The sequence below is a fragment of the Anabas testudineus genome, chromosome 11 (assembly GCF_900324465.2).
Source record: "Anabas testudineus chromosome 11, fAnaTes1.2, whole genome shotgun sequence".
Lineage (NCBI taxonomy): Eukaryota > Metazoa > Chordata > Actinopteri > Anabantiformes > Anabantidae > Anabas > Anabas testudineus.
In genome coordinates, this window is record NC_046620.1 from 17657156 (window position 1) to 17684802 (window position 27647).

The window sequence follows — 27647 nt, forward strand, 5'->3', positions numbered from 1 at the left end:
ACAAAGGTCAATGCTACTGCACTTCCGGCCTCACGCTGACCTACTTTGTCTGGCTTGACTTTGACATCTTGCATGCATGGTTGCAAATGGGAAGAGCATTCTTTTTAACTCTCTGTAAACTGGTTGATCCTGTCTTTCAGGTCACTGTGTGTTTTGTATAATTTAGATGAGTAGAAGCAATTCCCTCTCCCGGCACTGAGGCTTTGGCTTTTATATAAGAGATGATCCCAGTTGACAGTGACAGATGAGGGATGAGAAGCTGTCACCCATGAGGGTTACATAACTTTCATTAGGCCTTTATAAATCTTTGTCATCGGGATTTTGTGCCAGTGAGAGTCTGCATTCACTCCCACTAAATATGTTCTACTCAGATCATCAGAGAAGCCTGTAAAATAAACATAAACTTCAAAAGATGTTACGTACCACCATTAAGTGAACTAAAATAAACCAACTTCTATGAAATATTTAGGAAGCACACAACAGGAAGAGGAGGATGTGTCACTTTCTGATAGGCATAAAGCCCTAAGGCGCACAAACTTAGTCTGCAGCAGGGCCGTATTAACTCACTACTCCTAATTAGGGCCAAAGACCTACAGGGGCCCCAGATGGCTACACTTTTAGTGTGTTTTAGTTGATGCACTTTGTGCTTTACCATAAACCATTTTCTTTGTGTATTTTAATTTGTACTCAAAGATGCTTTACTGCAAACACCAAAAAGAGGTGAAAAGGTTGTTTTGTCAATATACTCCAGGCAAGAGATTTCAGTGCAATAGCAAATTAATCATGATGTACATGTAATGTGTGATCTAGATGTCCACTGAAGAGATCAAGCAAGAGATCCCTGTGGTAGACAAAAACCTGGACCTTGAGCAGCCTTTGTTATTATTATTGTTTCTCTACGTGCTTTTCTACCCATGACATGTCAACATGCCAGGTTCAGCACAAGCACAAGTAATTACTGCTGCCAGAGTCAACACAGACACATTAGCAAGCTAAGAAAGTTTATTATTATTATTATTATTATTATTAATAATAATAATAATAATAATAATAATAATAATAATAAGATTACTTAGCACACATTCAGTGACGTTCAATGGAGTTACACTTTTTTCATAATCAACACTATAATTAGACATGTTTATACTATATGCTTATACATGCTCTCACTGACACTGTCAGGCTGCATGTTCCAATAGCCTCCTGCTCTGTAGCTGTTAACAACAGACTGTAACGCCGAGTACCGGGAACTATCTTGAAATACTTGGACATCTTTGCTTGAACGTGACGTGGGACGTTTCAGGAAGTGTGGGTTAGACCATAAACACACACACACACAACTGAATGGGCCAGTCAGTGAAGAAACATTTGTAAGACGGGGACGCCGTGCAAAACCAATATCCATTTTATTTCAGGTCCCCTGTCAACTTCAAGGGCTTTTTATACAGTTTCAGAAGGCTTTGGGAGTCTCCTCTCCTGCGCTAAGTGCAGCCTTTCAAGCAACGCTAGCTAGCATCAACACAAGTGTTGAATCACAGAGATGGGACGTATCGATCAGGATATCATTCGAAGCCGTCTCCTCCTTGTCCTGTGGGTACAGTAGTTGATATATTGATGTTTCCACCGTGTAGACTGTCCTTAGCTGTTACTGTGACCGTGTCCCTCGGGCTCTGATGCGCTGCTCTGTGATGGCGTGGCAGTAGCTGCTCCTTTGTCTGTGTTGGAGGAGTATGCACGGGATATACGGATGTAAGTCTTTTCACACTCTGAGAGGTGAAATAAGGAACCAGAGGAAGGATTGTCACGTTAAAGGCGATATACACGCTTCCGTAGAGCCAGCGACAGCCACTTGACATCACTTCACAACTTCCTAGGGCTGGTGTTGGACTGGTGAGCAGCAGCTGACCATGGACGATGAGGCGTTTGACCAGATTTTCTCCGTGTTCAGCAGTCTGGTGTCGTGGGTCGCTGCTGGTGCCATGGTATTTGGTGGGGTGGTACCCTACATCCCCCAGTACCGAGACATCCGCCGGACCCAGAACGCAGAGGGGTTCTCCACCTATGTGTGCCTGGTCCTCCTGGTGGCAAACATCCTCAGAATACTCTTCAGGTAAAAAAAAAACATTCCCTGTCTGTTCACCAGCTTCTGATGTATGGACTAATTCGCCAGTTACATGCTGTCTTGTATATCAGCCCAATTATGTACTTTGTAGATCAAGACCTATGTTTTTAAGAATCAAACGCAAATTCTCTTGCATGAAACATCATTCTACCTCTACTCTTACTACTAGCAATGCTATCTTACTGCTGATAAGATCTTATCATTGTTGTCAGTATTTTACTATTGTTTGGTGTCCTAATCTAATTGACATGCCTACTGGGGGGTGCTGGAAATACGAGAAGTTTAGTGGAAATCCTGTTGACCCCAGAGATAATTCAGGAAAGGGTAAAAGTTGTAAGATCCAGTCACTATAAGAAACTGTAAGGGAACTGGAAAAGCAGGCGAGTAAAGGATTCCTGATTGTGAATGTCATAATCAGGTTAACAAGTTTTCCTTTCCTCTTCAGATTTGGCCGCTACTTTGAGACGCTGCTGCTCTGGCAGAGCATCATCATGATCGCCACCATGCTCGCCATGCTCAACCTGTGCACCAACGTACGCATGGCCACTGAACTCAGCACCAAGAGACGCTCCTTCATAGGTCAGACACCCACTGCGGGTCCCCTATTTTGTAGTGCGACTGCATGTGAGTGAACAAGCGTATGTGAGCAACAAGAGGATGTGTATGTGGAGTATAAAAAATATCAGAGAGCAAGCGAGGGTGAATGTGTGTAGGTGGGCGCATCCGTGAGTGTTGCAAGGAATGTGAGAGGCTGTGAATGATTACGCATGAGAGTGTCTCCTTACAGGTACCTCTCAGCCTTACTGAGCAAAGGGGCCTCTTCTTAAGTTGGGAATGTTTAGATAATCCAGTTTAACCTGCTTAAACATTTGCACAATCAGATGTGGACCACTCTGCCCAGTCAAGCCGGATGTGTTTGTTTGTTTGAATGGATAATGCAGAAGTTAGACTTAATATTCAGCCCTCTCAACACAAAACGCATACTGTATGTCAATGCAACACAAAAAATGCGTAAAATGATCACACCCACCTGCTTAAGCCTCAGTTTCAAAGTTATTCAGTAACATACATGTTGGAACACTTGCTCCTGTTATTCCACATACATTTTCTTTATACACAGTTAGACAAGAAATGGCCCTTTATGGTTTTGTAAGTCATGTGCTTAGTCATAATGGGTGGTAAATGTCTGCAGACTGAGTGTTGGATAACTAAATATGCTGTGTATGTGAATAGAAACCGAACCAGTACAGAAAGCTCTAAGTGAACTTCATTTGAAGGCAAAACACTGAGCCTCAGGCTGTTTAGCTAGAGTGACAGTCAGTTATAGGAATACTTTAAGATTCTTGAGAATATGCTTGGTCACGTTTATAGTGGCTAAGCCTACACTTAAAGCCACTGGGGGGCTGTTGGACAGGAAATAGTAATAGTAATAGTAATTGAGGCTCTCACCATGAAATGACAGTGTATAAACATTGCAAAACTTTATCTAGCAAAATGTGCCATCTATCTGGTGGTTCCCACTCAATTTAGGTACAAACTCAACTCTGCCCAAAAGTATCAGATTCCACACCTCCTAGAATCAGCACTTGTAATTCACACTTTATAGCTTGTTTAAGTAGTTTGTACTAAAAGTGGTCATTTTTCAAGGGGTTATGTGCAAAAGTATTTCATGGCAAAACCTGCCTAAAATCTTGTTGACATAAAAACTAAACAGCAGAATTGAATTTTAGCATTTATTTTTAGCATTAAAGCCACTCACTTCAAAGCACTCCAAAGAGCACATTGCTTTTGCACCAAATGCTCTGTAATCAGTGATAAACATCAGTAATAAATCAGGGAATCAGACAGTTAGTTAGTTACTAATAGCTCACAAAGACTTAAAATGTCTGATCAGTGCCCATGTTGACTAAACATCAAAGGTCACCTGTGGCTTTGCTGAGAAATAAGAGAAACCAAGCTCTTTTTCTTTTTGTCCTGTTTTTTTTTTTTTCCTTTATTTTGTGTCTGTAGCAACAGACTGTAAGGATGATGAAGTCAGAATCCCTAAGAGGCTCTTTCTGGGTATGTACAGAACTTAACGTGTCATGAACCATCAGTTGTAGTTCATCTTTCCTCTCCCTCTCCATCTCCTTGTGTCTCATGCATGATGGCCCAGTGTGGCTCAATCACTAACCGATAATGACTAACAGCATTTACAATGTGGTTGGATGAAGCATGAGTCCATTTTTATCACGTGTAGTGCTGCCCTTACATCCATATTTACTCTCCCACTGTTGTAGCCACTGTATGCTTTCAATGCATGTTAAACTCCGTGGTCAGTACAAACATGTTTTCCTTTAACGACCTGTGTGGATTTGATTCTGCATGATTAATTTGTGCTAAAAAGTGGCATGTTTATGAAATGACAGGGAACAAATCAAAAGTTAATGTATACTAAACTCATATAAATCCATCATTAGTCATCAGTTGACTAACCACTTTAGTATGTTTCGCAATGCACAGTGTTTACATTTTGTATGTAAACTGTATCCTATGTTAATGTCGTTTGAGATGCAAAAATGTCATATGTTATCTCTCAGATCAAATGTTTCCGTGTGTGTTAAATGAACTGGTGAAACTGGTGCATGCCTATCTTGTCCAGCCCTAAAATATGAATGTAAAGCATCTCTTCTAATGGCTGCTTTTATGCAAATTCAGATTCTGATAGATTGTGATGAACGTTGTCTTCTAACAGGCTTCTTTGTGTTTTTTTTTACTACACATGGTTTCAACATGTTACCCTCTGTTTTTTAATAATGGTAACAAATCTATTGAGATGCAATGAGACACTGCAGAACTAATGTTGCACTTAAACATAAGTCCTACTGTTTTCTTGCTGTCAACAAATGACATGAAAAGACTCGAATAAATGGATTGTATCGCCCGTGTTGCCAAAACCTGAGACAGTGGTGTTTGACAGTTTGTCAGAAGCCCTTTATAATTTCTCTTTTCCTGCGTAAGCATGGCCTAAAACATGACCAGATTTTCACAACTTCTAAAACTAAATAAAGGGATCCCATAATGAAATTAGACAAAAACGTTATCCTTGTTTATTCATTTATTAAGGAAAATGATCTATTCTTAAAGATATGTATGGCAAAGTATGTGAAATCTAGAGTATGAGGATGACAACACCTTCTGTATAGACTGTACAGTTATAGTATAGTATGTAGGAGTACTGTAAGAAGAAGAAGAAGAAGAAGAAGAAGAATGAAGCCTTACAGGAAGAGAAGGCTCGTGTTCCTGGTATGGACACTAGATGGCAGAAGAAAACAATATATACATGATGTGAAAACGCACAGAGTAAACTTGGAAGATTCTCCTTACAGATGACTTAGTGTTGTAGTGCTATTTTATATTTTATTGGACTTATTCCAATCAATCTAAATAAATTATTCATTATTCAAAACTGACAATCATTGGCAGTTTTCATCATCAGAATTGTTGCTTTATGTGGTTCAGCTTCAGTTGGTCTGTCTGTGGCATCTGAAGACATATTCCATGAATGGTCATTAATAAGTGAGGTTTGTTTCAGGTTTATTAGAAGTGACAGGAACCCATGTTCTTTTCGATTGCAGCTTTGCTGGTCTGTGCTTGTTCATCTGCTTGTGGGAGAGTAAGCATATTGCACTCCACTATTGAAAGAAATTTTGAAAACATCTGGTTAGACAGAGGAAATGGGAAAATGAAGTAGTGCTGTGGATTGGTTAGACATGCAGCTTTACTCGTAGGCCTGGAGCTAGCTGCGTTTTCAGGACTGTTGCAGTTGAAGGGATTTTGGAAAGGAAAAGCAAGTTATATAGAGCTCACAATATGACATAAAGCACCACACTGACATTGTAGCTTTCTGCTGTGACTCACCATAGTGTTGTTTAGTCAGCAGGACAAAGTCTCCACCTGTACATTTCCCTGATTGCCCCGTTTGTCCCCTTTATGCTCTCCAAGCTGTAATCATAGCATATATTTGTTGTCATGGCAGCATGGAGTCATTATCACACCAGGCACTTCCATCAAACAGCTGGACACTTGTACCAAGACAGAAAAGCATAATGCAGCAGACTTTGAATAGAAATTCCTAGCACGACAAGCTGTGGGCATTTTATTTAGAGACATTGCAATGTGTAATTTGGAAGCTTAGATAACATCCTGTAACTGAGAGGATGCATAGGTGCAAAGAACACCTGTAGTGCCGTAACTACAATTATAGCAATGGCCACATCTGTGCTGGACATTATGTATAGCACAGGTGTGTGTGGCGTGTGTCATTTTAGTTCTTAAACGGGGTATAAATCCTAGTAAAATAGCAGCTTGGTGTGATTTGTGTGGAAGACTGCATGCCTATAAGCAGATTAAAAGATCAGCTCATTTGGCTGTTTCAGAGTCAGAAATGCTGGTGATTACTCAGATGGAGGTAAAAGAGTTTGGAAGGAAAAAGTAAGATGAAATACCTGTAGAAAAAGTTCTGGAAAATAAATTAATATCTGGAAAATATACCTTCATATAGTGCCTTTTGAGACTTGCATGTAGATAAACATTAGCAATGCATTTGTTGTTAAAAAAGTGCCTCAGGATAGATGGTAAGGCTAAAGTAAAACTTGTCTGTATAACAGACATTTATTTATATATGGGGTAGATGTACTCATCTGAGCCTTCTCTTAACATCAGTAATTGTTGTTGTCTTGATAGACTTGGACGTACCAACGTAAGCTTACCATTACTTGTTCTGTTTAATTGCGAAAACAAAAAAAAAAAAACTCAAAACCTTTGTGAAATGTCGGTGAAGATTCTCAGTCGTCCAGGTGAAGTTATCTGGAAGTTTAGTCATGGCAACTGGACTTCCTTTAGTTAGTTGAAACATTTCGCTACTCATCCAAGTAGCTTCTTCAGTCTGAAGATAGTTGGTTAGAGGCCGCAAATTTATGCTCCAAGGCTGGTTTCACTCCACCCCTTGCCCTGAATAGGCTCGTTAGGTGAAACAAAGGATGGGGGGGATGTGAAGGATGTAATGATCACACCTCAGCCCACCCCCTCGTAACACCTAAATGGGTCGTTAAGTGTGTCCAACCTGGTGCAGGTGTGAACTGGTTCTGGCCTTTTTGGGGATAGATGAAAGGGCAGCATGATAAATAGAAGACAGGTTGTGTCTAAGTCCTCCACCTCTGTTGAGAGAGGGAGTGTTGATTTGCACATGCACGGCTTCCCTCACCCCTCTCTCAAACTTTGTGAAATGTTCCATTACTTTTTCCAAACAGACTTTTCTCAGAAAAATTTTATTGAAACATTTCCTTTGTGCCCCCTCTCATGTTCTTCTGCATAGCTGATGTTTTTTAAAGATAAATTCTAGTTAAATCAATAAGGGTTTTTTAATATCATTTACAAATGTTAAAATAAACGTTTTGATAAATTCCACAGAAAATGTGAAATCTCTTCCTGTGCTTGCTGTGGCTTTCTCAAAAATAAATCTGCAGTTATCTCAATTCTGTCACAATGACTGAGTGATCCCATGGACCCGTACTGCAGATGTTGGCTTACTGATGTTACAGAAATACATGGCAGTACAAGAGAATTTCATTGCTTTCCATTGTTATATGTTGGCTCATCACTCAGTCTGGTCACAGAGGGGTGTATACCTGTAGCTTCATTAGGTGTGGCAGCAAAGAATAAATCACCTTATCTTGTAGATACAGTTATCTCTAAGGGCAAGTAGAAGCCTAACTTGTAGCCCCAGTGCTTCAATAGAATAGATATAGCATTTACTCTTGGTGGTAGTGCAGAAAAGTTGCTGTGCTTCTGCATGGCAGTGAAAGCCCATTAGTCATGGTGCAAAAGCTCCCTGTCCAAATTTCAGAATATGAAGCTCGTTGAAAACCAAGGTTCAATATCCTAGGCTGTTGTAACTGTCTTTCACAATAAGGTCCCTTCTTCTCCCACGGGTGCTTTTGAGTGACAACAAGCCATTATTTCAACTACCCTCAGACTTTTCCAGAGCCTAACTATAGTTGGCAGGGAACTATTGGTAAATAAGCAATTGAAATCTCCAACTCTGACCCATGTCTTCCTACACATCTACCACAACTCCGTGGGACTTTAAGACGAGCTGCGCACAAGATTTTTAGCCACCACTGGAAATGTATTGTGTGCTCCAGTCTGTTCCCACACAGCACATGGATTAAAGAGAAAGAGGAGAATGCTCCAGGGTAAACAAGTGGCACAGCAAGCCACAGTGTATGGCAGGGGATGGTTGAGGTACAGTACTGTGATAAACAGCCCTTAGTGATCAGTGTGAAATGATGGGACATGGATACTCACACACACAGTTTTGTCTATAGGATTCTTTGTATATTAGCAACTGCTCAGAATTGGAATATGCTATGTTCACCTATATCTTAAAAGTCTGAAATGCAGGATTAACAGATGATGACAGTGAGTTGCTGGGACAAAGGAACATATTTACTGACACCAACTGAAGCTAGAATAAGGACTATACAAACAGCATAAAAGCATAAAAAGTCTTGCCTTTTTTGTTAAACCCCCCGACCGCCAAATTAAGATGCAAAAAAAAAAATCTTTAATTTCAGCACAGTGGAAATGTCATGCAGTACTTCCTCCAGGCAGGGAGTGAATTAAACGTTTTTTAAGTAATGTTTTCATTTTAACAACCTGGAAACAAGGCTGTGTTCATGCAGTCTTTGCAATTATGTCCACACACTTTATATTGTTGAGATACGTTCATTTCTTAGTAAGGGTTCTACAAACAAAAAAAAAACAAACAATTATTTTAGATTTCAAAATCTGTTATTTCTTTGAACAAACATTGTATGGAAGACAACTGCTGTATATTTTAGCATTAATATTTGGATTTAATAATTTGTCAAACAAGCTAACGGACACACAGTGAAGTTGTTAGCAAGGTTAGCATTCTTTCAGAGCTCTGTTCGACGGCCTCGCTCAGATACTAGTCTAATACTCTTCTGGCTGTTCTAGGAACCTTTTTTTAGTCAGCTTGGTAAAATGCATGAAACTGTTTTCTTAGTCACAACTTTAAAAGTCATAGTTAGTTGGAACAGACTGAACAGCTTGCTAACTAGCAGGCAAACTAACAAAGCTGTGCAAGTTTCCAGGCAAAGCTAGCGCCCAGTTGTATCATCACTCGAACCATTTTAATCCGTGTATCATATGTTCAGCTTTGTGGTTAGTGTGAGTCTCTGCTTGCCTTTAGCAGCCAGGCTGGCACTGAGTGCTGCTCAGCTGCACTTGATTGCTTCCCGTGTGTTTGGCTGTTATCAGGCACAGGCAGCCTGGTGCTAACTGGCTCAGAGTCACAGTCCTCTGGCTCGACTGTGGATTGGACTCCATAGGTATGCTAGGCATCTGCATCCACAACACCTACAAAGTCTCCTGCTATACAGTATGGAGAGCAGCTCTCAGTGTATAATGTTAATGGTCAGAGCTGTGTTTGCAGGAATACATGCCCTGCTATATGCTATAAGAACTTTTCACACATTGCACTATGTTGTCATTGTACAGCTGGTGTTCCCATGGTAAATCTTGCTGTATGAAGTGTATAGGTGGGTTGACAGAAGAGCCTGTGATCTGGTTTGAACTTTCTCTGAGTAACATTTATGGGATTTGTTTTCCGCGCCTATCTGGCAGAAACAGTTGGATTGACTCGAGTATAGTAAAGCCAGGTTATCTTGCAAGCGTTTGTGCCTGCCATGCGTATTCGTTTAGAAATGCCATCTAAATGTCAGAATGGGCCACCCCTAATTCTCAAATGAAACCACATTTCATTTAATCGTAGAATCAAATGTCAAAAATGCTTGTATTCTTTCATATCTAGTTTTATTGTATTTTTGGTTATTTTATTTTATTATTTATTTCATAAAGATATTTTAGTATGGCTTATAGGGCCTATTCCCTATCAGCTACAGTTACAGCAGTACCTGAGGCAAGACTTTCAAGTCTTGCGATATTATCACTGGGCCTGTTGCTTATTACAGTCAACGTGTTGGGCTCAGAGTCTTTGTAATAATTTGTTTAGAGACATAAAACACAAGAGAGGTGTTATAACAGGAAACAGGATTCAAGTCATTAATCAGTGTTAAGATTCCCACCCAGCCCATTTCTACTGCAATAGAATAACCTCAGCTGACTGTCACCCTCCCTCAGGGCTTTTCAGCGCTTTATCACTTCCTCACAAAGCCTCTGAAGATAAAAGCTTTTGATTGAGAATCAGTCAAAAATGCACACTGTTGCAACACCCAGTTGTAGCAGTGAAATATTTGTTTGTTTGTTTTTCTGAATACAAGAAGAGGTTTGAGAATATTCACAGTTCAAGTGTGAAGGCAGATTAAACTCTCACGTTTTTGCTTAACCTTATTAAAAAGGTATCATTAAAAAAAATGGAAAATGAAAACTGGGGAGAGAGTGAAATAAAAATACATTTTGGATAGTGATAGTAACGCTACTACATTAAGTATAGCAGTGTCTCACAGGGTGTGTAACTACAATTTATGTGTTATAAAAGTAGAAGAGTATCTTCATCATCTATCAAACTATGACTCTTTGCACCAGCATGTGAAGTGAAGTTACCGAGTAGCTTTTGGAATGACTTAGATTATTAAATATAACTTTATGTTGATGCTTCGGACAGGACCACATTACTGAAGCTAGTCATCAACTAAGTAAGATAAAGTAGTGTTTCTGTTGCTGTGCCAGTATTGGCCAGCTGGTTATGTTCTCATCTACACTCCCCCCCAGTAGCCGGGGGGGAACATCCATTTGTGTAGACTAATTTTTGCTTTCTGAATGTTGTGCACCTTTAGACTTTGACTGGAACTACTTCTGGTCATGGAGTCGCTTTGTGGACTACGTGCAGTGCGTGCTGGCATTCACTCTGTTGGCGGCCTACATCACCTACCTCCTCCTGGACTCTGCACTGTTTGTGGAGACCCTGGGCTTCCTGGCCGTCTTCACTGAAGCAATGCTGGGCACACCGCAGCTCTACTGCAATTATCAGAACAAGTCCACTGAGGGCATGAGGTACAGATTTAGTACTGTTAGTTATATTCACAGAAAATTCAATTGATTTCAGCCTACAGCCTTTAGGAACAGCAACAGAAACAGAAATACAGTAAGAGCTCTGGGTCAGGGCATGGAGAGTGTAATTTTGCAGTTATCATACACTCCATAGGCAACTCCAGGATATTCACTCTTATTTTAAACAAGCTGCAAAGGTACTGAGACATTTTACCTATTTCATTTTGTGGTTTTCATGTCTGCATAAACATAGCTCTGTGGTAAAAAATTGGATTTTAAGCAAAGCAGAATATAACCATTACTTGAAAAGCTCATTGAAAGAGGAAATTAGTTTAATTATTAGTTCCTCAGAATCATTAGGCTCTGATTTCATCTACTGACACTGGGGAAAACCCTGATATATAAGACATGATTGAAACTCTCATACACCATTGATGCCAAAATGACACGCCCACACCGGGGGTGTAAGAAAATATCAAATATCACAATATTATGTTTTGTGGGTTTGCTTTGTTTCTCAAAAATACTGTATTAATTTTGAATTAACAGTTTACATGCAAAGATGTGGCAGCAATTGGTTAATTTTGTTTAGTGTTTTGTTTAAAATAAATAGATGATCTCATTGCATAAAAACGTTAAAACTCATACTGCACATGGCAATAGATCACAGTATATTGACTTGTAACCCCTCTATCATTATTCAGATCATATCAACAGATTCTTGCCAACACAAATGATACATGCGAGTCTACACAAAATGTTTCAGCTAATTTCTGCAGTTATGTCTGTCCCTATTACTTTTCTTTCCCACCAGTGATAATAAATGGCACACTATATTTGTTTCCATTCCATACGTTGTTTATAGTGAACAGATTACAAGGATTTTAGCAGATTTTAACTTAATTGTGGCTCATTCACAAAGTGTTTTAACGTAGATTCTGACATTTAACAATGTTTTCATATTCAGGATTTGTACACTTGAGACCACCCTTAGGCACATTTTAATGTGACATGCTTGTGCTTTTGTTAATTCTCTAATTGTATAATATTATAGAAGTTAAATTGCAATCTTGTCATTCATATTTTTTTAATCCATTGTCTTACAAAACATTATGATGATTTAGAATAACTTTATACATACTGTACTCTACCAGCTCCTAAGTATAAAGTTAGCATAATGTCTGATTGGGGTCACACGTGAATAGAGCAGGTCACTGTCTGAATTCACAGTGAATGAGCAGGTTCATTCACTGTTCCTATCTATGGGACTGGCACTACGTCATTATGCTCAGAACAGTATTTCCAGTAGGTGAAATCAGTGAAATGGCAATTTTAAACCATGCGAGAAAAAGCCTTTTATTAAAGTGACTTGGTGACAAATCTCTTGACTAGGAATAGAACAGTTTATGGACAATATTTTGGTCTTGGGCCTCTCAGCAAAGTTCATACAGACAAACTGCATCACACATACAGTGTTTAGGCTGTAGTCTCTCACCTGGGCAAAATGCAGACAATCAGAGGAGGCTAGCAACACTTTGGTGCTCATTCTTAATACAGTGAGTAAAGGGCAGTATTTCCTTTTCTTTCCTATTATATTATTAAGACCGCTGCAATGTAAAATACAGTTTGAATGCAGTAAGGTTATTTTCTGTTTGAGCCTCAGTTAAAATTTGCCAAGAGTCACTCAGATGGAAATTAAAACAGAGCTTGTTGTATCCCTGATTAATGATAACGCCTCTATCCTGACGAGTGCTATTTTATTTATGAGTGCCACTTCCATCATACACTCTCTGCGTGTGTTGTGCTGTGTGCTGTGTGCTACTGTCGTGAGTCATAGCTTCAGATTATATTGTCTTGCATGTGGTCATTAACACTGACACGTGCTTATTAAGTATTTCTGGCACCTGTCGAGCAGGAAGTAAAGAAGGGGTTCTTGACAACTATTTATTACTCTAAACTGTGCCACTGAAGTTACTCGAAAAATCAATATGGTAATGAGGTATTCTGTCTTGCTGTATCTGTTGCTAGTGTATCACTTGGGCCCATTAATACTGATTTGCATCAAGTTTCAGGCTGTAATTAGAGGCTTTGACGTAAAAAAGATTGTTGAAGACATACAGTATATGGTTACAAAGTCAGTGCTACTAGCTTTCTGAGCTGTAGCCACTAAAGGGAGCTTCTAAATGCTGTACACCATTTTAATTGCATACCACTAAAGTGAATGAAAAATAATTACTCATAAGTGGATATTAAAAGAGCCAGAACTGATGATTCAAAACTGACAGAAAAATGTTTTAAGTGGTAAAAAGTAATTGAAATGGATTAACTGATTATATATTGAAATATGTGGGAGTTAAAGATTGTCCAGAACACACTGGCCTTATTGAAAAGGTTTCTCACAATGTGTGTCCTGCCTCGGAGCAGTGCATGTGCCCCCCTCACTGCTGGTCAGCTTTTCTGCAGCAGACTGATAACAGAGCTCCAGCAGGGCTGCCTGTTCACTTAACCTGCCATGACAACTCCCACGCTGGGCCCTTCCATACCCCCTCTGCCCCATGCCTTATTGCATCCTTATTGTGTGGTACTTCCTACCCGTCTGACCCTCTGTCTACGAAACTCATTGTTCATGAAGCTGTCTACAGAGTGTGTGCTTGCAGAAGAAAGTCACCACTCACTGTTACCACTCATGTTTAATTTTGTGATGAGCTGGTATTTTTGCTGATCTGAGCTATTCAACAAATCTTAGTTGTGATGTGCTTACCCAAAATACATTTCAACAAATCTCTACACAATGGCTGTAAACATGCTTTCAATGGATGTGGACAGATGGGAATTGATAAATGTAGCTAGTAGTGTTGAAAAATGTCTATCACCGTGGCTGTGTCCTATACACAAAAAACATTTACTGAGGCTGCAATGTATTAAGATCTATTGTGTTTGTGTGTGTGTATGTGTGTGCTACTTTTGATGGTGGATTTCTCTCTGTATGATCGTTGAAGCATGCAGAAAAAGCACTTTTATTAACGTGGACTGACGACAAAACCTAACGATCGCCATTGGTGTCCAAACAGACTGCAGCAATTTGTTGCTGTCAAATCCAGCAGTATCATATTGTCTACATTTGGCCAAATACCCCTGGGGACAGGATGTGTGGATAAACTGATGCAGACGTAAATGTCACATTGCTCAATAGCCGTTTTTAATCCTGTTGAGTGTTTTTGTGTGAATTATCTCCTGAACTATTTTACAGTTGCTGTGGCCCTGTTTTCACAACAGATTACAAAACCCTTAATACAAAGAACCAACCTGACTCACTAAATTCTTACCTAACGTTTTTGGTTTGATCTCAGACATCTGTGTTTTACGAGAATAACGGGAAGTGCAGTTTGATATTACGCTATCACACAGCCACTTTGACAGAAATCTCACAGAAGAGCAACTGGTGTGCGTGTTTCAAATAAAAAAAAGACAAAAACTTTCACGCTGACGTGAGTGTTTTTCCACATAAAATCCTTCTTGTTCGATTATAAAATGCAGAAACTTAAAATGATCCCCTTTCAAAAAGTGCTGAAAATCAATTAAAACTTGTTTTTTCACGCTGCGTTTGCTTTAATACGAATCAGGATGTTCATGCTTTCGCAGGCGCTCAGACTCCAGCAGAGAAGGGCAGACTCTAGCTGAGTGGCCATTCCAGAAGAAAAACTGTTAAAATTTTATTTAAATTCATTTCATGAAAAACCTATGCCTACACAGCACAAAACACTGAATCGGGAGATCAGCAGGATTAGCACGATTTTCCTTTTACTCTCAAAATGTTCCATTGTACAGATTATTTGTCAAGGCTAATGTTTTCCCGCACAATTGTGTCACTGTATTTTAGTTGGTTAGTCCACAAAGTTGTCTGTATGAATTACACAACTGATCTTCCTGCTGTTTGCTTAATCCAGTGGAAAAGATCACTGTGTACTGTATTGAAGAGAACCAGTCGAAGTTTTACGGTATTTATTTATTTTATTTATTTGTGTTTTGGTAAACACAGTGTAATGCCTTAATTATCTACAGTCTTTTCTTGTGCGATTTAAGTTTTGACTGAAATTTCTTCTAAAATATACTTGTGCCCTGCCAGGATGAATCGTGATGTTTCGTATCAACACTGCTTGTCAGACCCTTTGTCTTACCCTGCAACAGATTCTAACCAGCCAACAGCTAGTGCAGATACAGCTGACACAGAAAGCAGAGAACGTTGTCATTTCCAGTTCTCTTTATTGTGTATGTCCTCTCCTCCCTCTGTGCTCAACCTGTTGAGTCTGGCAAGCTGTTGCTAGGTTACTTTACCTCAGCATTTCGTTCAAGGTTTTGTGATTGTCTGTGTGTATGTGTGTGTGCGCACAGTATGTGTCTGTGCAGGAATAGCAAGCAAAATTCTATATTTAGGTTCATTTTTAAGGCTTGGCTACACGGTTAACATCAGGTTAGCATTTTTAGTAGAGGCTATGTTTGTTTAGGAGAACTCAGAGATAACTTCTGGGAAATGAATGACTGTTTGAATGAATAAACACACATGCAGAGACAAAAACAAACAGAAGAGATAAAGCAGAATACCCTTTCCTGTAAGTACCAGGAACAAAACAAATAAATCGGATCACCATTCCCACTGGAGTGTCAGGCTACCTGCTTCACCAGTACTCATACATTCAAAGTCACAGTAGGAGTCTTGAACCCCCTATACACACCCAGGGGATGAAGTCAGAGGAGGGTAAAGGTTTCCAGTACATGGAATCGCATTAGATGTGTGTATACACTAGCACTGCAACATGACCACTGTCTGACAGGCAGCAGCAAAGCAGTTTTTCAATAATGAAATATGCATAAAGTTCAGAGGGGCACTGACGAGTCTTGCATTGGAAGGGTTTGTCCCATGAGGACGTTGTTGAAGGCATTTGTCAGGTTCTCTATTAAGCTCCTTGAAGCAGTTTGACACTAGTAACTTCTATGTTGCCATAATGACCTGATGCATTTGACAAAGTTAGCATTATCTCTGGTTCCCAGTTTCCCCTTTTTGATCAACACAAAGTTGCTGATAGTACTGAGTTGGTGCTAGTTCAAAGTTGGTTCAACTTGGGGACCTTTTTAAGATCTAAGCTACCATAGAGCCACGTCGTTACATCGACATGTTTGATTCTTTGGCTCTTGAAATGCAAAGAACTGGTTCAAAATTTAGCACTAGCTTTAAAGCAGCCCTGGAACTGACTTGGTGGAAAAGTAGTAAGAGTTTACTAAATAAAGAACAGACAACAAAAACTAACATTAACCTAAACTCTAAAAGGGCTTTTTTTATAACATAACCTGTAACCCCACAAAGTAGAGTAGGCTATTAGCAAAGGCACTGCTCTCTGAATACTGCCCTACACACACCTCTTAATCACAACATCACTTTTCAAATATCATTAGCAGTGAAGGCTAGGTATACTAAAGATGATAAATTATTTGCTACAGCGTACAAAGCCAGTGTTAAAATAAAATAACTTTACGGTGACGCATTATTGTTTAACAATGCAAATAAGCAGGACTACTGCAGCAAAGTAGAAAGTGTCAAAGATCTTTGCTAAATCTCTTATTCAAATTGTGACAGGGAGCTTGAACATGCAAATACTGACAACACAGTCACAATTTGAATAAGAGATTTAGCAAAGATCTTTGACACTTTCTACTTTGCTGCAGTAGTCCTGCTTATTTGCATTGTTAAACAATAATGCGTCACCGTAAAGTTATTTTATTTTAACACTGGCTTTGTACGCTGTAGCAAATAATTTATCATCTTTAGTATACCTAGCCTTCACTGCTAATGATATTTGAAAAGTGATGTTGTGATGATACACCACTCTTCGTTATTAGTCCATAGAATAACCATGTATTGTATCCCTTCAATCCTTCCACCAGTTGCTGAAGCATAAGTCTAATTTTCACCCTCTTCCTCTACTGTGCTGTAAAGCAATCCAGTCTGTTTGTGTTGATGTTTTTTCTGTTTCCCTCATAGACAATAATTGTAATTATCCCTGCATTTAATGTAAACAAATGTGTGCTAGCTGTTTTATTGTTGTCCAATAGTTTCATATGTAAGACAGATATTTTATGGTGTGTGTGTGTGTGTGTGTGTGTGTGTGTGTGTGTGTGTGTGTGTGTGTGTCTGTGTGTGTTCAGGCTGCTGCTATTTTTGGATGGTCCTGAGCCTGCAGAACCATAAGCACATACTGATACTGATACTGACCAGCCAGCCATAAAATAAATAAAATACAACAATGCAGACAGAAGGTACACACATGCTCACACACAGACAAACACAAAACAGGGAGCTTGAACATGCACATAGCCAACCGCATCCTTATAAGGCCTGTGGTCTTGAGCTGTATCCCACGATGCTAGGTAAGAGTGCCAGAGCCTTATTTAGTTTGCAGGCTGCTGTCCACTCACACACACACACACACACACACACACACACAGCCACGTACTGGCACAGATCTGTACTGACTACTGATAGTGCCAGGCTGTCACCCCTGTGGCCGGCTGCATGCCGCTGCTGTGTCTACCAGAACTGTAGAACAGACTTCAGCTTCAGCTCCCTGCAGCGGATCAGTGCAGCTGGAGAACCTTCAGATCGTCTGTCCAACCTGTCCACCCTCCATCTGCCCACATCACTCAGGGGCCTGCTTTCTCTTTCTTGCAACAGATGAAAATTCATTTCAGTTCAGTTTGGCACGTTACATAGTAATGTGTAGACCTCAAAGAATTATATGAAAAACATATACACATAAGATTGTGACAAGTAAAAGCTCTGCTTTTTGCATGTCATGTATTTTTCCCCAAAGTGCAATTATCCATAATTTTGCAATGACAGCACACAAAGAGGACAAAGAGCTGCTAAATGATTGTTAAAAAAGTTTCACCTAATATGACTATGACAATGCATTTAATGTGCAAAAACACAAAACGTAAATCAGGTTACTTTCATGTCAAACTCAAAGAAAATACAACTTGTGCTTTGTCCACAAAAAATTATAAAGCAGTTACAGACCAGAGCCTCTATATTGAAAGAAAATTGAATGATGCACAGCACAGCAAAGTTCCAAACCTCAGACCTCTGCAAAAAAGTATACAGTGTTGCATAGTTTGTTTCAAAGTTACCCTTCACTAAACTGTCTCCTAGTTTAAGTTGCTCGCTTAAAACAATACCTCTCTAGTCTGGAGTGGACACACAGCTGCTGGCTGTGGTTCAGGAGGTGGAGGGGTCGCCCAACAACATGTGTGTGAATGGATGAATGTAGATGCTACCACATTCCCAAAGTGGGAATTTGGTCCCAGAAATTAAAAAATAAATACTTTTAAATATATCTATATGATTTGTCTAACTCAGGCTGCAGAGAAATGTAGTTGGAAGTAATTTCTTACACAGAAGAAGCAGCAACAAATAACCCAAATAACAACATACATAAGATGTTAGAAGCTGTGTTGATCATAAAATGGATGTAAATCATTTTATACACACTACCCCAAAAAGGGAACATATTTGTTCCATATCTTTGAAAACTTTTGGATTTCCTGTAGGATTTATAATGGTAAAAAGGTTCCTTGCTTGGTAAGTAAGGTTGAAGAGTTGAAAAACTATGCTAATTTTGTGTTAAAAAACTTTATTCTTCCCTACAACACTTTCCCAGTGAACTTTATAGGAATTCCCCGGACATTCTCCCCAGTTTCACTGCCTTCTATTCGATGTATAAAGACTTTTGTGCTGGACTCTTCTTCACCTCCATCTTGTGCTCATTTCTGCGTCATTAGTTCGTATGCTCATATGCCTAAAAGCTGGAGAGAGACAATAAATTAAAGAAAATGAAAAGCTGTAAACTGGAGACTTTACTGAGTCTGATAATAAGATTATATGACCATATATAAAAATTATATTATAAGAATACACACACAATACGTTCAGCATCATCAAATGTGGGTTTTGGGCCAAGATTGGTAGGCTAGCTAGTAAATAAACAAAATGACTTTTACAAATTAAACGTATAGTAAAATGCTGATTTTTTTTTTTTTTCTTTCATCTATGGCACCTGCACTACTTTCTGTTGAAAAGTCCACGAAGCAATACAGCACTTTTTGTAGATGTAAAAATATATATATAAATATCTAATGCAAAAAATAGTTCCATCCCTCCATTCATCTTTGGTGGGTTTAAGACTAAAGAAAAAGACTCAAGTGAGGGAAATGTGGAACTAAGGGAACTGATATATCAACATCTTAGAAGCACATGGAGGACATTTGTTTGCCTATTCATTTATTTTGCCTCAAGGTAGCCTGCAAAATGTAATATCTGTGCTTTATTCCTTGGGCCTTTTTTTTTTTTTCTATTCAAAGCAATACAAATATAAAACCAGTGTTGCTACACGATGCATCTTCAGCCCATATTGTCCATTGCAGTCCCACCTTTCTACCACTCTATTTCTAGCTGATTGCTCATGGTTCTTTCCCTCTGTATATGTCTCAGAAGGTGACAAATAAGTAGCCACACATGGTCTCGCCCATTTCCCAGGTCCTCCCTGCGTTACTTCTTATTAGAGAACCAGTGGAGGAGATGATCAGTCACACAAACACCAGCATCTCTCATCTTCACCTGAATGTACAGTTTGTCATAACTCAGACAGCAGCTGCAGGAGAATGAGGGGAGAAAGGAGAGGAGCGAGGATATGGAGGGAAGGTCTCCTTCCACAGAGCTAACAAGCTCCTTCTGAGAGAGAAGAGTGTGAGGATGTTGGGTGGGGGGGAGGCAAATGCAAACAGGCAGAGAGAGGAGACTGTGGGAGGAGGTGGTGGGAAGATGAATAGAAAGGGAGAAAGAGAGAAGGTGCTGTAGAGAGTGGGCTTCTGCAAGAAGAATGAGAAAATGGAAGACAGTAGGGACATTGGGAGAGACTGCAGAGGAGTAGCTGGGAAAAAGTACAACAAAAATAGCAAAGTTTGCACAAATTGGCCTTACAAATGAAAAGGTTAAGGTGATAAAGTGACAGTTGGGGTAATTACCACGACTAGAATGTGAATTCACTGCTGTAGTACTTTTAAGTACAATGTCACTTCAGCCACTGCTGGCTCAAAAAAAGGCTTTATTTGACCTTCATTCAAAAAGCTAGAGAAATACCAAGTCTATAATTTTCCCACTGTGAGTCATTATGGTCTCATTTGGTGGTCAAGTGATGGCTTCTTTTAATAAGATTTTTAGGCTTATACAAGACCTTTATGTCTGCTGAGTGGGCATTAATTGACAGCTGTGATTCACTTGTTGCTCTCCCTGACTTCTGCAACTATCTGACTTTTGGAATCTGAAGTCCTAGTGTTTTGATGTAAAAGTAACTCAGTTTAAGACAAATTTTGGTCATATGGGTTTTTTTAATGTAGTTTTTGTCAGTTATTCAGAAGCTGGATTCACTTACATTTTAACAAGTAGAACAGCTAAAGAAAATCTCCATCAAAGCTTTTATTGAACTCATGCTGACTAACCAAACCAACACACTAGAGTGAAAGGATTTTGGTGTTTCTGTTGTAGACAGGTTGCTGTAGGAAGCACATGTGTGTATGTGTGCAGACGGGTGCGTTGTGGATCCAGTGCTGGCTCAGTCCCTTCTTTTGTCAGCATTACCTACATGTATTCCTGCCTCAAGCAGACAATAAAAGTTTATAAAAAAACTCCAGAAGCTTTTAGGTGTGTTGATGCTGTCACAGACTGGTGCAGAAAACACTCACAACCACCAGAAGCAACATTTTAATGGAGTCTTAAAGGACTGTTAGAGGTGATGTCTCTATAGTTCCTGAATGCAGTTGTACACTGACTTGTATGCGGAGTGTGACATACATAAAGTTGTGTGTTTGAACCCCAGGGCTCGTTTTTTTTTTTTTTTTTTCTTTCTTTTTTCTTTTACTGTCATTAGAATTCCCTTTCCATCTCATTAGTTGAGTTCACAGTGCCAGCACAAGTACTGAGACTTATACCTAAAAGAACTTAATCTTCCCAAATTACACAAGCGCTTTTTTCGTGTTTCTAAAACAAAAGCTTTCATTTTACTGTAAAACCCATCCCCTGGATTGTCTCATGAGCCCACCCCAATGAACATTCAGTTAAGCTTATAACAGATTTGCTGTTATTAGTCTTGTAGTAGTGCCACAGGATGCAGGGTTGATGGGAAGCTTTAGCCCTCAAAAGATTCATTATTTCAATTTCTCATGGTTGTTATTGTGGCAAATGTGCTATTCCTTCTTGCCTGAAATGATATTGCATTTCTGTGACCACTTTTCCTACGGTCATTAATGTCTGCCTTTGGCACCCAAATTTAATTTACACAAAGGAAAAATACATCAAAACCACATGTACTGTATCTAAGAGGCAGTAAGTGTCTGCTAAATTAAAGTGGATGCTAATGCCTAGAAATATATGGAAATAGTACAAAGTGAAATAAATAAATCATTCTAATTATATTAATATTTTTTACAGTTGTGTTGTAGTTATGCAAGTCAGTAATTGTGATATATATTAAGACATTAGTAGAATTCCATCATTATATTTATTGTTATTATATTATAGTTGAGTTGTCCCTCATTGATTTTATTTTAAAATGACCCTTTTCAAATATTTAGCTTACCTAGAGTTTCTCAAAGTTTTTTTTTTGAGTTGTTGAGTTTTCTTGATTTGCTTAAATCAAGAAGACCCAGCTAACACAGCTACCATTGTAATGCAATGCAATGCTTACAAGGCCACTTGGCTCGGCAGGTAGTATTAGCATGAAGTTGGTTAATGACATATTTTGTTGTTGTTGAAAAGCTGCACATACTGTATGTGATGGCTCTACTCCAGGGTTTCGGTGTCTTGTCCACAGATATGGCAGGAGGAACCGGGAGTCGAACCTGTTGTTCATTTATTCACAGCATTTAAGCTGCATCAGTGTTGTTGCTCTTGCTAACAAGAGCCAAGTGGAACAGTTAGGTAGCCGTCATCAAGTTCAACCAAAGAAGGAATGCTGCTTAGGAAAAAGAGCATCAGAAAAAGAAAATTGCACAATGAAATCTAGACCTTGAGTAAAGGTCTATATTCACAGATACTTAATTTGATTACATGTGTATATTTTACAGTGTTTTCCATATTGTATTGAATGTATTAGACACAGAACACATCATTCTCCTTAATTCATCCTCAACTCTCTCACTCTATCCTCACAGTATCAAGATGGTGCTGATGTGGACCAGTGGCGACACTTTTAAAACGGGCTACTTCCTGCTCACCCAGGCCCCTGTGCAGTTCTGGACATGTGGCCTGCTGCAGGTGGGCGTGGACATTGCCATCCTGTTCCAGGTTTACTACTACAGCCGCTACCCACAGAAACCCGTGTCCCATACGGTGTCTCACACCACCAGTGCCAAAGCCCTCTGAGAGCCTCCACAAGCTTTCCAAGGACACTCACAAACAGGAGTTAGGGAGCATTTCTAGAGGCGCACATGTAAGGATGTATGGACATGTATAAACATACATGAGTACCAAAGCTCCTTGAGGTGATGCAGGCTGCTCACCATCAGCTCAAGGTCTACATATACACACATACACTCTCTTAAGACATCAACACATACAGACACTTGGTGTCTGCTGTGATACCTGAAGGACGCTTGTTTTTTAAAAGTTATTTATTATTCTTCTGACTTCTTGTGAATGCAACAGTACATTTTTGTCTTGGAATGCAGACTTCTTAAAGAATATAACCTTGAATTAACCAGTGCATGTAGAGAGTATTATGCACATACATAAATACACAGTGTAAGTAGACTGCAAATGTACGCACTGAAATCTGTGCTCGAGGAAATGTGGACTAGCTTTTCTCGTCTACATACGCTGATGATTGTTGCATGGACCCTCTGCCTTAAAAATCCACACATTCAAACATGGCTTGCTGCATTACCAGCAATATAAATGTATGAATCAATAAAAAAAAAACAACTAAAAAACAATATTGATATACAATGTTACTGAATGTACAAAATGGCATTTGTTTTTTGTTTTTTTCTCTCAACACAGTGGAGAAATGCTGGTCAGTCTGCCACTTGTTGGACAGATGGTTGCCACATGCTGAAACTCACAGGCACAGTCTTGTGGGACGAAACTGTTAAACACAAGAGGCAATCGAACTTTACCAAAATACTTGGAAATGCAATGGTTTTAAAAACATGATTGATCATAAAAAGCAAGCTTTGTGAGAGACAGGAGTCTGAAGTCGGATGACTGGCAACTGGTATGATGACTGGTATTTGACCTCTATAGATTGACAGAAAGCCAAGACTTTTGTACTGAAGCACATGATAGCATTTTTTTTTCTATAATTTTACACCACAAAGATGAATATGGGGATCTTTATATTCTTAACGTGCAAAAACTAATTTAGTCAACATACAATTGCTCAGAGTTATTGAAGCAAGTGGGTGGAGTGTAAGTTTGAACAAAACCTTGCTTTTACGTTGGGTTCATGAAACCATTCCATAAGGCTACAGGGACAAGAGGTAAAATATGCAGGCGTGAAGTAACTCAGAAAAAAAGAGATGGGAGTAGAGGCTGCCGTACAGCCACAACACAGAAACACTCACACATGCTCACTGTGCAGGTTGCCAGTTAGTCATAGCTAATGTTTCTGTTTAGGGCAAATGAAGGGGCGGTGCAATATAGCACTGCATTCAGTCTGAACACACCTTTTGAATGATGGCTGCTTCTTTACCACCTTATTATTATGGAATCACTGAAGCAGCTCCTTAAAACGTAAGTCTGATTTATTTATGTTACATTCATGCAATGTCAGCAGCATGGGAAAAACTGAAGACTAGTCTGACTAATATTCAGGCATTATTTAATTAATTAGTAAGTTGCTCCTTTTGCCAGCCTTGTGGTCCCACTATATATTTATTATCCACATTAGCTGTTTCTGTAGTGTTGTGTTTGTAGTGCTTCATTACAGCTACTATATGCAACTTAAGTTATCACTAGCATGAGAGTCAAACTCAGTCCTCTCTGTCCTTCACAGCCCTCCTTCTCTCTGCTCTACTGTGTGCTTCACCACACTCTGCACAGTACTTTAGGTATAAGTCATTATCAAATTACAAAAAAGAAGCCACTAAACTTACTAATAAAACAGAAATCGTTGAAATTCTCTCATTGATTAGAAAAGTGAGCCTCAATCTGAGGCTTTGAATAGCAAATGTGAGACTAACTTTGCAGAAGACATCGACAGAATCTGTCTACAAGATAAGTTTGGGAACAAGTTCCACACTGTAGCCTGAAGAAGTGAAACCAGCTACAAATTAGCTCAATTTAATGTAGTCTAGTTATTATTAGACCTTATTTAGATGCAACTACTCGCGTTGTTGTTTTTGTAGCCATTTGGTCATCAATCTGATGACACTTATTCTTTTTGCCAAGTTACAAAACGTGTAGCTGTCAAATATTTTCAACTCAGAATTATACCTAGGAAGAGGGTGGATGTACCATTATTACTATCTATAATATTTACTTTATATTCAGAAGTTAACTGCAGGACACCAAAAGTCCAGGGAAATGATCCCTGATGTCACTTTGGTGTTACCAATAAGACTGCTGGACAAAATTCTGAAAAAAAAAAAAAAACCCATGTTGTAATAAACAATAACTATGCTTGAGGAGAGTTTTGGCTTTACTTTAACTGATACTGCTGAATATGCTCGATAAAATCATATCTTCACCTCCATCATATTGCCAGCGGCAACGGGCCAGTTTATAATTTATATTACAAAATCAGTACACTCCACTTTTGGAAAGGTTGTATTCGTCCTCTTTTTATCATCAGTTAATTTCCTGTTCAGAAACAGAAGCAGCCATATTGAAGGGTTCTTGCTGTTGTTGTTGTTGTTTTGTAATTTTTCTCTGGAGAGCCATAGAAATGCCAAACCAGGAGTCGTATGACTGTCAGCCATTCAGTGAACTGTGCACTAGAGCAGACCTGATTCTGTCCTCCTGCTCCAAGTCTTAAGAAATGGAGACTTCCTGTTTGTTCTTTTGGGAACAAAAATGAAGGATATCTCCTTGGTTTTTTCTTCTGTGGAGGTGCATGTTTCATTTACACCTATTTAATTAGATGGCTTTTTCAAAAATCAGTTTCAAATTCTATTAATAAACAGACAGGGTTGAGGGTGTCTTATGGATAATGTTGTGAGATACCTCACTGGTTCTGTCTGTGCTCAACAGGACCAGCAATGACCTCACAGTTTCACTTTTTCATTCCATGTATCTGATTTTTACCTAATTTTACTTTGAGTTTTGTATCTTCTGGTTCATTTTCTTTAACCACATTTTCCAATTACAACTGCCAAGTTTTGCAATGTCCTTTCTGTGAAATACCTAGTTTAATGTTTCAAATATATCATTGTATGTTTTTTTTTATGTTACCAATGTTTATATTGAATTTTTCTGTTACACTAGTCAGCAAGTCGTCCAATATGCATCAGCACTTGAGGCTATTGAAACGCAAAGTATTGTTGAGAATCTAATGTGGCATTGTCACTTAATACAGAGGACATGGGAAACTAATGTGTCATGTTTTCTTTGATAGAGATGTTTGTGACAGTTGTGGAGACATCCACCGTTTATCCCATCAGGATCCACATCCACTGTCTGCAGCTCTGGCAGACAGCAATTGTCAAAGGAAGAATAAGCCCACTGATCATGGTTGTTGTTTGAGCTTTGGGCATATGCCATCTGAAGCAATGATAAGCAGATAAATTGTAATATGCTGGGTTTTCACATCAGGCTCTCCACTGGAACTGAGAGGAGACCGTATACAGATATTAGAAGTACCAAGAAAGCCATCAATGTGAGGCCGACAGTATCAATAAATTGGTTGTCCATTGGTTTTGTTGTTGTTGGTAATTTAAGTTGTATTACTGTGTTACTCTGCTAAAGAAAATTAGAGGATAATGAGAAAATCAGCACTAAACAGAAATATAGTATAAACCTCTTAATTACAACACATATTACAATATAATGTATGCACAGAAAATATTTCCAGTGGGGTCGTACTGAGAGAAAAGTGTTTAAACTTTATCTCTGATTTCAACCTAAGGTCATGAATTCGCAAACATAAAAATCCAAATTTTGCTCAGTGCCTTGGGGATATGAGTGGGAGTAAAAGAGTTTCCCTGTGTGTTTAAAAACTGTAAAATGTCTCATACAGAGTTTTTGCAAATCCCCCAGCGTATTAGCTGTGTCACCTCAAACCTGTTCAAAAAGGCTTCTTCAAACCAGATGTGATGGTGGGGATTCTTGCTGATATACTCGTCTGAGGTAAAAGTTACTTGCAAAACTTTGTATGTTACACTGAGTTAATGCTGTGAAACCTGGAGAGACTGTCTGGAGCTGCTCAATTGGAATACTTGTTAGACTTGAGGTGGCAAGAATCAATCTTTCTTCTGATATCAAAATATTAAATCACAATTTTTAATCTGATGGTGTTTTTTGGTGTTCAACCTGGTGGTGATCTGCAACTCTGCTCAGCTTTACTGGCCATCATAGCAAGTTCCAACTTACCATTTAGCTTTCTAGCCCATATTTTTTACTATTTTGGTTTACTCGTGGCTCTCTCATAACATTGTTCCTCTGCAAAAATCTGTTTAAAACCCACTGTCCCCCATTTAATCAGCACCGAACAAAAGTCAGTTAGTGACTAGCATGGTGAACACAGCAGTTAAAGACACAGATATTTCTCTCAGGAGTTGTTTGAGATCAAACAAAGGTAAAGGAGAGTAAATATTGTACTTTGATTCATCGGGTGACCAGACAAACTACTCCAAATGAATCCACTGGATGTGTAAATAATCAGCTGTTTCCTGCCCAGTGATATGCAGACAGCCCCTCATTTCAGGGAGATACCTGGTTTGTTGACCAGAGTGGGGTGAGTGGGTGTGAAGGAGAGCTCATTATATCTCACATATTACTAGATTAGTCTTGCAGCCAGTAAACGTAAAGTTAGTTTTGGCTATTATGTATAGCCACATGGTTAATCCGTAAAAATACATCTTAATGCTAAGTATATTATAATATATATAGCTAAATATATTTTGTATTAAAAATCTGCAGCTGCAAAGAAACTGTGAAATAAACTGTGAAATAAATCTATTTAAAACACTGTATATAGTGAAGTAAAAAGCACAATATTTGGCTCTTGATTATAGTGGAGTAAAGTGCTGACAACCAAACAGCATTCACTCTGTTCAGTTCCTGAACCCATGTAAGCTGATGACCAGAAATATGCTCACGCTATGACTCCTCTTATCTACGTCACTCAATCTCTGCTCAGTGAGGCTAATGATAGGTCTGCAAAAAAAGAATATCTGATTTCTG

At 39.0% G+C, this 27647-nt stretch overlaps 1 protein-coding gene across 2 annotated transcripts; it reads left to right on the forward strand.

The window, feature by feature from the left end:
- The first annotated feature begins 1318 nt into the window (after positions 1-1318).
- Positions 1319-26704, forward strand: slc66a2 (solute carrier family 66 member 2). Of its 2 annotated transcripts, XM_026348392.1 has the most exons (6): positions 1319-1749; positions 1875-2110; positions 2568-2701; positions 4133-4183; positions 10987-11203; positions 22460-26704. In XM_026348392.1, the coding sequence occupies exons 2-6, from the start codon at positions 1908-1910 to the stop codon at positions 22668-22670; spliced, it is 816 nt and encodes a 271-aa protein (XP_026204177.1). In that variant the 5' UTR covers positions 1319-1749; positions 1875-1907; the 3' UTR covers positions 22671-26704. The 2 variants fall into 2 exon arrangements, with proteins under 2 accessions (XP_026204177.1, XP_026204178.1); XM_026348393.1 differs by lacking the exon at positions 4133-4183 and having other exon boundaries at positions 1319-2110.
- The last annotated feature ends 943 nt before the right edge of the window (positions 26705-27647 follow it).